Source organism: Sander lucioperca, chromosome 11 (assembly GCF_008315115.2).
Source record: "Sander lucioperca isolate FBNREF2018 chromosome 11, SLUC_FBN_1.2, whole genome shotgun sequence".
In the NCBI taxonomy this organism is placed as follows: domain Eukaryota; kingdom Metazoa; phylum Chordata; class Actinopteri; order Perciformes; family Percidae; genus Sander; species Sander lucioperca.
This window is the reverse complement of record NC_050183.1, coordinates 23,676,312-23,691,309: the sequence shown is the minus strand read 5'-3', so window position 1 is coordinate 23,691,309 and position 14,998 is coordinate 23,676,312. Positions and strand designations below refer to the sequence as shown.

At 40.1% G+C, this 14,998-nt stretch overlaps 1 protein-coding gene across 1 annotated transcript in view; it reads right to left on the bottom strand.

Moving 5' to 3' along the window:
- Positions 1-3,030: 3,030 nt before the first annotated feature.
- The window catches only part of LOC116065088 (NACHT, LRR and PYD domains-containing protein 3-like), a 321,141-nt gene continuing 309,173 nt past the window's right edge, over positions 3,031-14,998 (bottom strand). Inside the window, exon 19 of the mRNA XM_036007044.1 lies at positions 3,031-3,399. Within this exon, the coding sequence (XP_035862937.1) occupies positions 3,041-3,399 (359 nt within the window). The 3' untranslated portion in view covers positions 3,031-3,040. The remainder of the gene's footprint in view (positions 3,400-14,998) is intronic.

The window sequence follows — 14,998 nt, the reverse complement described above, 5'->3', positions numbered from 1 at the left end:
GACAGGAGCTTGAGTTAGCTGTTAGCTAAAGCTGCTGGAGAGATGGCAGATTACAGCCAATCACCTCCTCAGCAGAGCGGATAATACGCTGCACTCTGTCCTAGTCCTTAGCAGTGGCAGCAGAGTACCAGACGGTGATTGACCAGGTGAGTGTGGACTCGATGATGGCAGTGTAGAAGTGCACCATCATTGTCTTTGATAGGTTGAACTTCTTCAGCTGCCACAGGAAGTACATCCTCTGCTGGGCTTTTTTGATTAGGAAGCTGATGTTTAAATGTTGACTGTGGAGTCACCGAGGGTGATGGGGGCTTGGGGGGCTACATGCTCCCTAAAGTCCTCAACTCCTCAACACTGTCTTCAGAGCGTTTAGCTCCAAGTTGTTCTGACTGCACCAGGTGATAAATCTCTCGCCTGTAGGCAGACTCTTCCCACCCAGATATGAGTGGAGTGTCGTCAGCGGACTTCAGGAGCTTGACGGACTGCCGAAAATAGATCAACACACATCATTCAATTACTTTAGAACCGTTCAGAAAAGGTTTATTGCCAAGTAAAGTATGTTTACAAATACAAGTATTTTTTGTCGCAGTGATTTGGTGCATAACAATGAACACAGAGCAAAAATTGAACATAATATTAATTTCAAAAATATATACAGAATCAGTTTTAAAGTGAATGAGCTGTACCGTTTGTACATGATTATTGGTCAATTGAAACATTCAGCATCAAAAACAGTCTTAACATGCTGTTGTTCCTTTTCTCTGAATCCCCCTGAAATGTTCTGTCACTACAAGAAAACATGTAGAAAACGTGTTAAAATGTGGTCCAGAGACAGAAGTCCTCAGCCTGAAAAAGCCACGCTGCATTCAGCAGTATCTGTTTTTCTTTACATTCAGCAGTATCTGTTTTTCTTTTTATTATTTTTCTACAGTAACGGTTTTAAGGCGGAGTAAATATCCTATAGTAAATACCTGTATCTCTTGTAGGGGGTGGCAGTAGCTCAGTCTGTAGGGAGTTGGGTTGGGAACGGAGGGTCCATTTAGTGGCTGAAACTAAGAACACGTTTTCTTCTCCCTTTCTCCCCTCTTCATTTATCTGAATCACTTTCAGAGTCCACTAATTGAAAACGGGCATTAGCAGCTTCTCATTTAACCCTCTGAATTATGCAATAGGAATAATTGTCTTATAAAGAAAATACATAAATCAGACATTTGTTTTCAGAAAATTTTACACAAAACAAATTTATTATAAAGAGCGTGCGTTTACATGTACAGAGGCTCAGTCCTTGTCGCAGCGACCGCGGATTCAGATCCGATCTGCTGCATGTCATTCCCCCTCTCTCCCACATTCCTGTCTTAATCTGTCATATCAATAAAGGAAATAGAAGCCATATAAAACATTTATGAATGTAGAAACAAGAACAAAATATTTCTCAACACTTAATTATTTATTTGAACTATGTACATTTTTTAGTTTTTGAGATATGCTCATTTGTATGAGCAGAGTTTAAAGGCGTTTTGATAGTTTCATCTGCAAAAGAACGCTGTCCCACGGTTTTGTGGAATAGTCTCATTAATGGTGTTCCCTGTAAAATACAGATCTTAACTTGGTTAATCTATCTGATTCTTCAAAGGAACAAAAGGGAAGGGTGAGGTTCGAGCAATGACCTGTGTTTAACCAGCCATTAATACAATAAGTACACAAATGATCACAAACAACTGCTATTTAAAGTATAGTAGAATTTATTAACTTCAATTATCAATGGCCAATCAATAATCCTTTGGTCAATTAAACCCAATATACGTTTCTTTAAAGTACAACAAAACAAAGCAAAACCAAACCAGCATGTGGGGAGACACGTCTGTGTCTGTGTGAGTGTGTTAGTGTGTGTATAGAGAAAGAGAGAGAGAGAGAGAGAGAGAGAGAGAGAGAGAGAGAGAGAGAAAAACATGGAGGGAAAACGCACTTGGAATAAAGAAAAGGCACCTTGAGTCTTGATTTTCGAGGTTCTGACAATGATCACACTCTCATTCAGTACCGTAGCTAACTTCTTCCCAGCGTGAGAAAAGAAATATGGCATTTACAGTTTTACACCAGGCTACATTTGTCAAACACACAACATATCAACAATGCACCGTGATCAGAGTGCATTCACAGAAAATAGATTGGACTCGATGGTCCGATCTGATTAATAAATCAAGCATGCAGCAATAGCACAAGTATTAATCTAAAATCACACTAATGTCGTAACAAGTGGCAGCATTAGCCTTACTGACATTAATAAACACACTATTCCTCTGCCCAGAAACTTAAGCCTCTTTACTGTGTGCAGTCCGTTAAGTTTGTCCAGCGAATTTTCCACGTGGGACAGAAACGGGTTAACCACTTGGCCAGGGGTTAACGAAACAACTCCACTCAGGCAGGGTGTGTGGAGCAGTTCAGAGTCGACTCAGGAGGGAAAAGCAGTCCATGTTGTCTGATTTCCTTCTAGAGACAAACGTGGTTCTCTCTAGAGTCCAAGATGCTCGTCAGAATCACCGAAATAATCCACTTTTCTTGGGAAATGGAGCTATTTCAAAGCAAACGTTCGCTTGTGTGTCAACCTGTAGTGACCGAAGTCACAGGGCAAAGACAAGAACTGGGGGGTGACGTGAAGTTTTATAGCTCAGGCCACCAGACCTGGCTCCATGCTGTTTTTAGGGTCCCTTTAAACGAATGGGAAGGCACCCAATTCTTGGAGGTGCGAAAACCTTCCTAGGCCCCTCCCTCCGGCCATTTTGTGGCCTTCTTATCTCCTTTTCTTCATTTAGGAGTTTGGAGCAAGGGATGTGGACTCTACATGTAGGCCAAAAACCCTTTGTCTGTGTCCACATGTGCCACATGTGTGTCTTGTCTCCAGCGGTCAGTGTCATCTGAGGCTTTTTGGTTAAAATCAGGTTTAAATGGTCCCAACATTAGCTGTTATAATGTTAAGATGGCAATAAGTAATGTGTAACAGTCAGTTATTGTAGAGATTCATTATCAATCTCCACAGTTTGGTTCTTCAGATTAATCTCAGCTCTCTGGAAAGGACTGGATCCACCTCACAGAGAGCAGAGATCAGAACTGAGCTGGCTGCACTTCCTTTTCTTCTCACCGTGTCCATCACGTCTCGGGCTTTGTCTGCTCTGCCTGTTCTGACTGACTGCATTTCACCATCAGTTATAACACCACGCTCAAGGAGTTTATCCAGAAGCTGGTTCAGAACAGGATCAGACACTCGCTGTACAAACTGTGTCCGAACTACCAACAGCCTTTCTTCAGCGTCCTCTGCTGGGACGCTGTCCTCTGCTGGGACGCTGTCCTCTGCTGGGACGCTGTCCTCTGCTGGGTCATTCCTCTGTGGATTTGGCCCAGTTGGACCTGGAAGATAACCAGCGGAAAAGACTGTTGTCAGTTTGTGTTCTTCTTTAAGAAGTAATCAGAAACCAAAAGGGATACATTTAAATTTCATATTTTATGGTTTTGTGATGGTTTAATCTGAATGACTAATCTGTGGATAATCTGGTTATCTAGATGGAGACCTTGTTTTGAAACAGCCAATCAGATCTTTCAGAAAGTGGTGAGGTCAGCGTTGTCTCACAGGCAGAGCAGCTCCAGACCTAGCCTCCAGACGCTGAGCAACGACCCACATTAGCTTCATGCTAAAGTCTCCTTCTGATCTAACTTACAAACATGAACAGTCCTGAACCTTAGCTTGTTGAACGAGCCACCAAACAAACATTTACCAGGGAAAAGTGTACTGCTAACATCAGTTTGCAGGCTAGATAGCTGATTAGCTGCAGCACATTAAACAGCATGTAACCATACCTGCAGATGTCACTTTAGTCAGTTTAGATGCTGCTGTTGTCCTGACTCTGTAATACAACGAACAACACATCTTTTTCCCAATAAAATGCTGCTACAGTGCGAGTTTGTTTACTTGTTGTCTCTGTCGTTCTCTTCTTCCGTTAAGTGTAAAACCGGCACTCTCACAGAAATTTGGTAAATCTAAAGGGTCTGCCTGGCATTACAGAGGCTAGACAGGAAGTGATGTGAGGGCAGCTCTGTGTAAAGACATTGTCATGCATATTTGCAAGGGTCCATCTAATGTTTCAACATCTGCTCATGTGTCTGTCACCAGAGGCCTGTACTACGAATCAAGTATCAAGAATCATACGCTTTGAGTCCCTATACGCCCTACCTCGTGGCTTGATATTTCTTTCCTCTGCATTCCACAGGGAGAAAACTGACTCAGAGACTTCAACAGTAAAATAATAAATGTTGGATTTACACTCACCCTGCCTCAGCCTTCAGTTTCCTCCTCCTGCTCTGTTCTCTCGTCTCAAAATGGAGTCTCAACTGACTCAACTCTTTCAGTTTCAGGGTCTCCTCTCTGTTCTCATGTACCTGGATCACCTGCTCAGTGTTTATCTTTGTGCCAGAGAGTGGGAGTGTTTTTGTGCTCACACAGATCTGTTTTTACCTCTCCTGCTGCTGGTGCGGCTCCACCAAACACAATATATCAATATAACTGATAATATTCAGCATTTAGAGACAAAGTTTCTCCTACAGACACTTTGCTTTAAGTTTTCTCTCCATGTTGTGAACTGCAACATCTCCATGTATTTATTTTTGCCATTTCTGCCGGACATTCTGTCTGATATTTTATTAGTATTGAAGCTAGTTGACATGATCATATAGTTTAGAGTTAGCAGAAGACTAAAATACCTGAGGCCTGTAATACGAAGCAACATCAATATGCCCTGGATGTAGTTCTTTACCTAACCTAACAACCGCGGTCCCCCATAACCTGTGTCAAGACGGTGGTTAACAACTAGTTCAATCAACCCAGGGTTTCTCAATCCAGCAATGCGCGCGTTCACATAAAAAGAGGCGGTGTTTGCACAGCGTGACCAATCACAAACATCTACCAGAGCCGCATATTTTACATAAGAAGAGCTAACTATAATTCTACGTAAATATGAAGAACACAGACATGGTTTTGCAGGCAAAAAGCAATACATTCGCTGCTTCCTAAAAAAGGAAGGAAAGCTGGCAAAAAAGCCGACGCTGTAAATGCGTAAATCACAACACTTATCAATATCACTTCCCATCAGTCAGGCACAAGATCTGACCATAGTTACACTTGTGCTTTCCATAAACTGTCGTTGCTTTAGCCTGTTATTTCAGTTGCAACCCTGGCAGTGGTAACCGATCGTGAGAGCAAATAAAAAATATAAAACATAATTCAAACCGATGTGCGCATTGGCAACACATGGCTCAAGAAGCTGACAAATAGCCAATACGTAATTCCCTTCGCTGAAAATCTTTATCTTTCATAAAAATACCCATCAGGGAATGTTAACGGGGTTGTCAGTCTCTAAATGTTTTAACCTTTATGAGCGCACATGTCTCTCTTCGCGCACAGAGCTCCAGCAGATCTTCTAAGAACGGTGACGCCGTTATCAACCGAGTATTGATTGGTCAGTAGGCGGTGCTGTTACACCGGTTGATCTCTAATCTCCAACATAACCTGCTCCTGAGCAGGTTAGGTGTTCATCATAAGTTACCACGGCGAATTTAACCCGGTAACAAGTGATCCACCGTCGTGACACACAAAACCCTGGGTTGAACCTGAAGTTACCTCATTAATGCCAAATTTTGCTTCGTAGTACAGGCCTCTGGTTTAACACTGCAGGAAGTGACAGGTCAGAGCTTAGCCCCTAAACATCAGCTGTGCAGCTGTGCACTTCCATAACAGTAAAACCATTCCACATGAACTGAATGACAGGACCCAATTGGGGCACATCTATGATCAAAAATATCTTCCTTCCTCCTGGTTTGTTAATGTTCAAAGTTACATAATGTGATTTGAATGGTCGAGTCACCATTTGTACAGTCTATATATTGACAAAGATTCTTTTACGGGATTGTTCCGGTGTTGCCGGAAGATCCGCCGGATATACGACCCCTTCCTCTTTCTTTGTGTTGGCATTCTAACCTCCGGTGGATTTAGGGTGACCAGATGAGAATGGGTAACATTCGGTGGGGACGGGGGTAACATGAATTTCAAAACTCTGCACCAAAATGATTTATTATTTTTATTCAGGAATTTAACTGTCTGTCATGTAAACCCGAAAATACGAATAAAAAATCATTAAAATCATGAACTCAAGTGTCATTATGAACTCCTTCTTACATACATTGCAAAACGCACATTGTTTGCACATTGCACGTACAACTGCAGTAATCCAGGGGTATTTCCCTACCCAGTCCTCCCAGTACCTGCAGAGATGTTTTTGCTTTTTAGGAACGTTTTCATCGGGTCCCGGGACACCAGCCTTAGCCTCCATTTCAACAATGAATGAATGAATGAATGAATGTGTGAATGAATGAATGAATGATAAATAGCAATGAGTGTTATCAAAATTTGCACCTAGTCACCTACGTAGGGCCTATGTACTGTTGCAGCCAATGAGCATCCGACGGGAGCTGGCAGCAGGACAACTCAATCACCATGAACAGTTTTTGATGTTCTATCAGACTATAACTACTCGAAAGTCTGCTCTTGAAACTTTGCTCTAATTTTCAGGACAATTAGGGCAGGATTCAGGATTCGGAACAACTGCTTGGATTTTGGGACTGTCCCAAATTTTTCGGAACGTTTGGTCACGTTAGGTGGATTTATGAGGACTATGGTTAACTGCTCTTCAGATCTCTGCAGGGTAAATCCAGACAGCTAGCTAGACTATCTGTCCAATCTGAGTTTTCTGTTGCACGACTAAAACTACTTTTGAACGTACACGTTTCACCACAACAAGTTCCTTCCAGAGGCTATTTTGCAGAGGCACCGTGGCTCTGTCCTGAGCTTAGCAGACGATTGTGATTGGTTTAAAGAAATGCCAAAAGCTTGAACAATGAATGAGATGTGAAGGTCTCTGAATGCGTATCGGAGCTATACGTATATATTCTTTTGTATCACTGCGGTCTAAACTGGGACATCAGGTGGAGTGATGCTGCAGGAGGGTGAAACCTTTACCTCTGAGACGCACGTCACACTTCAGGACTTCTCTCCTCTCTCGGTCCTGGAACATCAAAGTCACTTTCTCTGGGATCGTCTCCAGGAGAACTTGAAATGTTGGATGGTAATTTGGTCCATACCTTAAGCGAAATGGTGCACTCTGAAAACCAGAAGCAACCTGTCATTTTCAAATCTGTTAAAAATGTTTATCTGGCTGATTGTGAATATGTTTTCAACATGCAGCCAACATGATAATTGTGTTTAGCACCAGTAGAAGTGACTTAACTCACCTCAGGCTGTATTTTGTGGACCTCAGGGTCACAGTGGACACTGTAACTTTGACCAAAGCTGACATCACAGTAGGAAGGGATGTCGATGTGCTCAGCATCTTCGTATTGCATTTTAACCTTCAGTAACAGGACATTTGTATTAGTTTAGTTTATGCTCAGATAGTCAAGTCCATTTAAAACAACAGATGTTGATCAAAGTGATTTACAGAATAAAAACACAACATACGTACTGTAGGTACATTACTAAAAGCGTTAATCCTGTTTTCATCGTGTTTTCATTTGGAAGGCTGGTTGACTCCTGCCAACATCGCCACATACTGGCTAATTAAGTAGCCTGAGGTAAACGCTAGCTAACAGTACTGCAGCTTCACCAAAATGAAGACTGAAAAACACAACTATATGGTACAAACATTTACCCAGGTGTGGCCAATAGACCTCTAAGATTTACTCGACAAACTGAACATTTACCCACATATTTGGTGCTTGGCGAGTCTAAACTTCGGACCCTGTTGGAACTAAGCAAGTCCACAAAACTATTCAACTAAATTGTTGTATTGTATTTCTTAAAAAGGGAGAGTAGTATATTTATTGGCAGTGACTGTAATAAATACATAAGTCTAAGAAGTTCATTTTAATTTAAACTTCCTATTAACTTCACAGAAATCATCCATGAAAGCTGGTCTTTTTGAAGCTTATAATTTTTAGATAATTAAGTTTACATAAAGTACTGAGGTTGTTTTCTTTAAGAATACCTAGGTATTTAACTCTGGACTAATTCAGGCCACTATTTAAGCTTTATGGTGGAAGTATCATGAATGACAAACAGAACTACACCAGAGATGTAGACATATAAAAAGAGCAATCTGAAGATGTACAGATTGATTTTTGCCACAGCATGAGGAAGATAAAAAAGTAAAGAGTTGAGGCAGATGGTGAGCACATATGTCAGACAGCTTTACCTCAGTTAAAGGGATGTTGCCAGGCAGCAGTAAAACATTGAGTACTGGACCAGCAATGTTCAAAGATCGGAGGAACAGCAGAACTTGGGCCTCTATTGGTGGTGAGATGTTCAGAAATCTTTTAATGAAATCCCAGATCAGGCCAAAGGCAGAGAGGTGAGGGACCTTGACGACCACATGAGTGTCTGTAATCTTCAGCGGCTCCAAGATGTTCATCCCATCATCAGTGATGTGGACGACAGACAACAGGCCATCAACAAGCAGCGCTGGGAAAGCAAAGCACTGTTAAACTTTTGTTTTATTGATAATAATCTACCATTTATTTAGTGCTACTTGAGTTCAGAGACTTCAAATTAATCCATAGTCATTAACTCTGGAGCACCCCAAGGATGTGCAAGTTCACCTCTATCATGTACATTATTATTATTTTTTATTTTCCTGTTCCACATGTGATCTGTCTGGATGAGTTCGTTAAGTCTTGTGAATTATCTCCACTACTCCTTTAATGTAAGTACTACACATGAATACACATCTTTGCAGTAGTATTAATTCATTCTTTAACATTGAAGACAGTAATGTCTTTACCATCCTTTGTTTCACAGTGTGGAAGGTGGAGCTGACAGACTGCTCCATCCTCTGAACACTTGATGTCAAACAGCGGCCCTGCAGCCATCCTGCCAGCTGATTGGAGGAGGCTCTCATCCCATTGAACAGTGTTGTACAGCAGCGCCACCTCTTGAGTCGTAACAAACACCAGTCCAGTCAAATCACACTGGAACACACCTGGACCAGGACACCTGAACCTGTCAGACACAGAAGGGCCAATCACAAACAAGCTCTCCCTCTGTGGGTCAAATGATGTGTTGAGTTAAACCGTGCAGACGCTCTGCGTTTTTATTCATCTTGTACGTCAAGTTTAACACGTTTCAGTCTTCAATCCTGCACGGTCACAACCTGTGATCCGTCTGACCGTCCAAGAGACAGATCATTGATTCTTCAGCTGATTAATCAGCTGTTGTGAACGTCTAATAAAAAACAGTGTGTCAGAATTCACCCAGGTTCTAAAATACGTTGGGAACAACAGATTTGGGGCTAAAGTCAGGCTTAATCTGCCCGGCAACACAAACAAATAACAAATGTGATGACTGCATTGCTGAAAAAGTAGGGGACCAAACTGACTTTCTGGACAAGAGAGTGAAGCAGCAGCTGCAGGAGTAAGAAGTGTGAGCTTTAAAAGTGAAGTGTAAGCACTGAAAGCAGTTGAAGTGCCAGGTGAAGTGTGTGTGGGGGGGTTTCTGAAGATGTTAGAACATCTGAAATGCAGTTCTGATGGAGTATACTGATGCACTAAAAAGAGATAAACTCAACTGAGAAGGCTGAACATTAACTGAAAGTGTAACTGCTGAAAGGAGTTGACTCAGTTTAAGGGAGAAGTATTCTGCATTGTATGATTGGGTTACCTGTATGAAGTCTTTCCAGACTCAGTCAGCAGCTCAGGTGTGAAATGGAACATTTCCTGAAATAATAAAAAGAACAAAAAGAGTTGATTAGAAACTGGCCACCAAACTCTCACAGTTCTGTCTAGATGACAGGATCCTCACTGCTTCACTTTCTACTCTATGTTCACTATTTACTCTGTATCCATCACTTCACTTTCTACTCTACGTGCACTATTTACTCTGTATCCATCACTTCACTTTCTACTCTACGTGCACTATTTACTCTGATCATCACTTCACTTTCTACTCTACGTGCACTATTTACTCTGTATCCATCACTTCACTTTCTACTCTACGTGCACATTTACTGTATCACTACTTTTACTACGGCATATCTGTATCCATCACTTCACTTTCTACTCTACATGCACTATTTACTCTGTATCCATCACTTCACTTTCTACTCTACGTGCACTATTTACTATGTATCCATCACTTCACTTTCTGTCAGAATGACTAAATAATTATTATTAAGTGAAATGATTCGGCACAAATGAAGCCTGCAGGGCTCTGTTTGACAGCAGCTAGTGGTTTCAGAGATGAGGAAGAAGAAATAAGTTTGAATGAGTTCATGATGAAGAGAAAGACAACAGGGAGAGGAGATGGTAGAAGCAAAGTAATATTAAACCTTGGAGGGTGTAAAACTGAGGAACCCAAGATTGATCACTGACAAATTAATAAAAATGTTAAGGTGAAACACTGACATTTGTATCAAGAGCCTCTCCACACACAAGCTGCTGCTGCTTCAACCTCTCTGGATCATCAGGAGACAGCTGATCCTCTCTTCTGTCCTCAGACACATCAAGGTTTGGATCTGGGGGAGAGAAGAAGATACAGCAGATGTCAATCTCACTTTTGGAAATCCTGGTGACCCACATTAATAAACCTCTAACAGCAAAGCCCTGTTCAAGGCGATCAGAGCGCTTTGTAGCATGTCTTTCTCCTCATGTTTCCTGTTGTTATCTACTGAGAACTTCCAATAAAGTCCGAATGTAGGTATTAAATCATGTCTTAGTCGAGACCCAGTCCAAAGTGGGTCATTATAAAGTGAAGACTGAGTTTATACAATAACATTTACACAAAAATGACAGATTCAAGACAGAGAAGAACAAAGCAAGAGATCTGCTGTGGTTACTGGGATTAACCAGCACCTTAAATCACACAGCAGCTAATCTTCCAGTTATGCTCCTGCTTTAACAGTGTTATGTTTCTTTGAGATATTTCCTCACCTCCTTCATGTCTGTCAGGTGCAGCCCTGTAATCTCTGTCATCCATCCTGAAGGGATAAACATGAATAAAGCAGTTATCTTATGAGGAGAGTTAAACTAAATCCTCATCAGATGAACCTTTAACACTGAAGAAACTTCAACTGATTTTAACACTACAGTAAATGTATACTAACTTATCAGAAAATGTGTACTTCTCTGCTTTTCTTGTCTCTGTGAAGTTAAGTTAGGGAGAAATCTAGCTGTCGTTAGCCATGGTATGTGCCTCTGTAGCAGAGTGAAGTATTTCACTATTTTTCGACACCTTTACTCTCATAGCTGGTTGCAATGTTCATTTTAAAGACAGCGTCATGTTACCTTGAATTTAGTCAGGGTATCTTGGCTTTTTCGTTACCCGAAAAATTCCCACATAGCTGACTTTGTAATTTTAGACGTGGGGGAAACGTTCTGGGGTTTCATCTGCACATATACTGACTGACGGCTCGTACCAACAACAGGAGGGGGAGGGGCCATGATAAACTATGCTGCACACTGGCAGGGACAGGGATTCCTGACCCGCATTTTCTTTCCGTGACGACTCATAAAAACTACTTATACCACAGAAACCATGGGATGGAAGATTTTAGTGGTTTTTAAACTGCGACTTTTACATGATCAATATGTAGATATGGAGTCTCTTATAAAAAATATTCAGACAACACAAATGACAGGACATACATATACTATATATATACGTATATACAATGTGAATTACTGGATTACTGGACTTCAACAGAGCTTCTACTCTGTATAAGGAACACATGGTTACTAAATTTAATGCTGGTTCTATGAAACAAGAGCGAGTGATTTCCTTAAGTCAGACTGATGTCAGAGCTGTGAAAAAGATGAACTGATCAGTTGTTTAGATTTGAAATGAGAGAAGAAACACTTTGAGATCAGATTTGATGGTGGACAGTTTGACAGCATCACGATATGTCTTTGAACATGTTGTGATGTTGTCAGCTGTAATTCAGATTTATTTAATGCAGACATGAACACAACAACAGTCGTCTTCAAATAAAATCAAACACATGATCTCAACAAGTTTCTGGCTCATCTGGTTGGCTGTCTGTCCTCTATCTCCTCTCACAGCTTCACTGAGAAGGTTGGAGTTTTACAGGAAATAGTGGATATTTGTTTTGATACTAACTGTGTGTAGTTCAATACAGCTGAAACCAGCATGGACTGACTCCAACCCTCTACTAACCTCAGAGTCTCCAGTCTACAGTCTGGACTCTCCACAAGATCACACAGCTGCTTCACATCTGAATGCTGCAGCATGTTGTTACTCAGGTGCAGCTCCCTCAGATGGGACAGGTTGGACTTCAGAGCAGAGACCAGAGAAGCACAGCTGATCTCTGACAACCTGCAGTTCTCCAATCTGAATAAAGAATACACGATGAAGATAATCTATTTATAATCCAATCAATACATATATATTATATACACATATATATATTTATCCTTTAAATAGCAGCATTTGGAAATATGTGTTGGTCTCTTTGTTTTACATTGGTCTCTTTGTTTTTCATGAAAACAAAGAGACCAAAGCATGTTTCCAAATGCAGTTGTTTAAAGGATCAATATAGTTTACACAGTCTCTCTCTAACTCTGTAGTCCTGTATGGGAGTTTGAAAGTGTCTATGACAGAGAGACTTATAAATTTATAAGTTCTGTAATATCCAGTTCTTTAAGGTTTTATATAAAAATACCTTGAAAAGGACTTGGGCTTCTTGATGTTCTTTTAATTATTTATATATAGATGTGTCTCTCTCATGTCTCTCTCGTGTGTCTCAATTTGAGTTCAGACTAAAGTTGTTCAAATTGTTCAGACTCGTTTCAAAACAGTAACCCGACTAAACTTTGACATAAACCAGTATGTGATCCGGTCACATACTCTGATCTTAACTATTAGTAAAAATAATTCATAATTTCTGCTTCAAAAAAATAATTAGTTATATTTCACATACATTACATATATTGACCATGTTTTCTTTTCATAAAGCGTTACATAAGAAAGCTTTTTTGCACACCTCTTTTGTCGGGCAGGTGCGTAGCATATGATCAAAAGTAGCAGATCAAAAGCTTAGAGAAGAGTCCCGCACACTGACCATTATGCAAGCAATAATTTATTTAGAAAAATATGTTTCGGTCTCAGACCTTCATCAGGTAAATAAAGCGTTACAAAAACGTGAAAAAAATACGTGTTTATACATAAATTAGGTTCAGTTGTTAATTAAACGTATTAGATCTATTATAGTAACAAAGTCAGTGAACTGACCTAAGAGTCTCCAGTCTACAGTGTGGACTCTCCAGAAAACCACAAAGCAGCATCACTCCTGAATCCTGCAGCTTGTTGTTACTCAGGTTCAGCTCTCTCAGATGGGAGGGGTTGATCTTAAGAGCTGAGGCCAGAGATTCACAGCTGATCTCTGACAAACTGAAGTGCTTCAAACTGAATAAAGAATAAATTACGATGATACAAATTAATTCATAATCCAATCAATACTATATTGATCCTTTAAACAGCTGCATTTAGAAATAGCCTTTGGTCTCTTCGTTATCATCTTTGTGTGTGTGTGTGGGTGTGTGTGTCTGTGTTTCTCTCTGTGTGTGTTTTTCTGTGTGTGTGTATTCTGAAGGATCATTGATCAGACATTATTTGTGAAAACACTTTGAAATTAACAGAAACCAAAGAAATATCTCTACTTCTGCAAGTAACCTATTGATTTAAAACCAATATTAGTTCAGAGGATCTTCTGTGTAGAGATGTGAACATTTACCAATAATTATAAACATGCATTTACTTTAACAACTAACAGTGGACATTTTCTACAGTTTCTTTAACACACACAAAATATATTACAAGACACATGAAAATATAAACAAAAACATTTACAAATTCATAGATTAAGCTATGTTTGTACATGAATTAGGTTAAGTTGGTAATTAATCAGAGCTGAGACCAGAGAAGCACATGTGATATCTGACAAACTGCAGTTCCACAATCTGAATAAAGAGTAAATGATGTAACCTTAGAAGATAATCTTTCTGTTTTAAATCATCCAAATCTTTAATCTGTTCAGAGATGAAGGTTTCCTCTTTCTCCTTTAGCATCATATATAGACAAGCTTGGCAGGGACCCTTGCTGTCACTATTTGAAGCTCTGGGTCAGGACATACATTTAACTGACATGAGGCACAAGAATAGGACAGGTAAGTTTAGGAAAAGATGGTGGGTAACCAAGCGTCAGTATTTTAGGAGTTGGGAGCGAGAACGGGTTGGACAGGAAGCATCGTACACACGTTACTGTGTCGTTGGTCACAGATCAGACACGACTAAACATACTTTAAACACCTGCATTTGGAAATATGCTTCTCTCTCTCTCTCTCTCTCTCTCTCTGTTGTCCTGTATGGGAGTTGTAAAGTATCTTTGACAGAGAGACTTCAGTTATTATACATCTAGAAGTTCTGTAAAATACAGTGTTTTTAAGGTTTTATATAAAAAAAACCCTTCTTGAAAAGGCCTTGGACTCAAGATCTTTTAATTATGTATATATATTGGACATGTCTCCATCATGTGTCTCAGCTTGAGTTCAGACTAAATTTGTTCAAATTTCTCAGACTGACACACTTTAAAGTGGTTGCGATTCGTGATCAGAGAAACCCAGAAAACAAGTGAACTGAAGGGAATGAAAAACTTCAACAAATTGCCCAAAAATGAACCATGGAGGCATGAATTTGCTTCATAGGTAAAATTAATGATTACTTTATTGAACTTTGGGTGTTTTATTCAATTTAAAAGCATTTGAATATTTATTTTAAATGATTTCAAAACAGTACCCTAACTAAACTTTGACATAAACCAGTCTGTGATCCACTCAACATCCACTGATCTCAACTATTAGTTCAAATAATTCACAATTTCTGCTTTTTTAAACAAAGA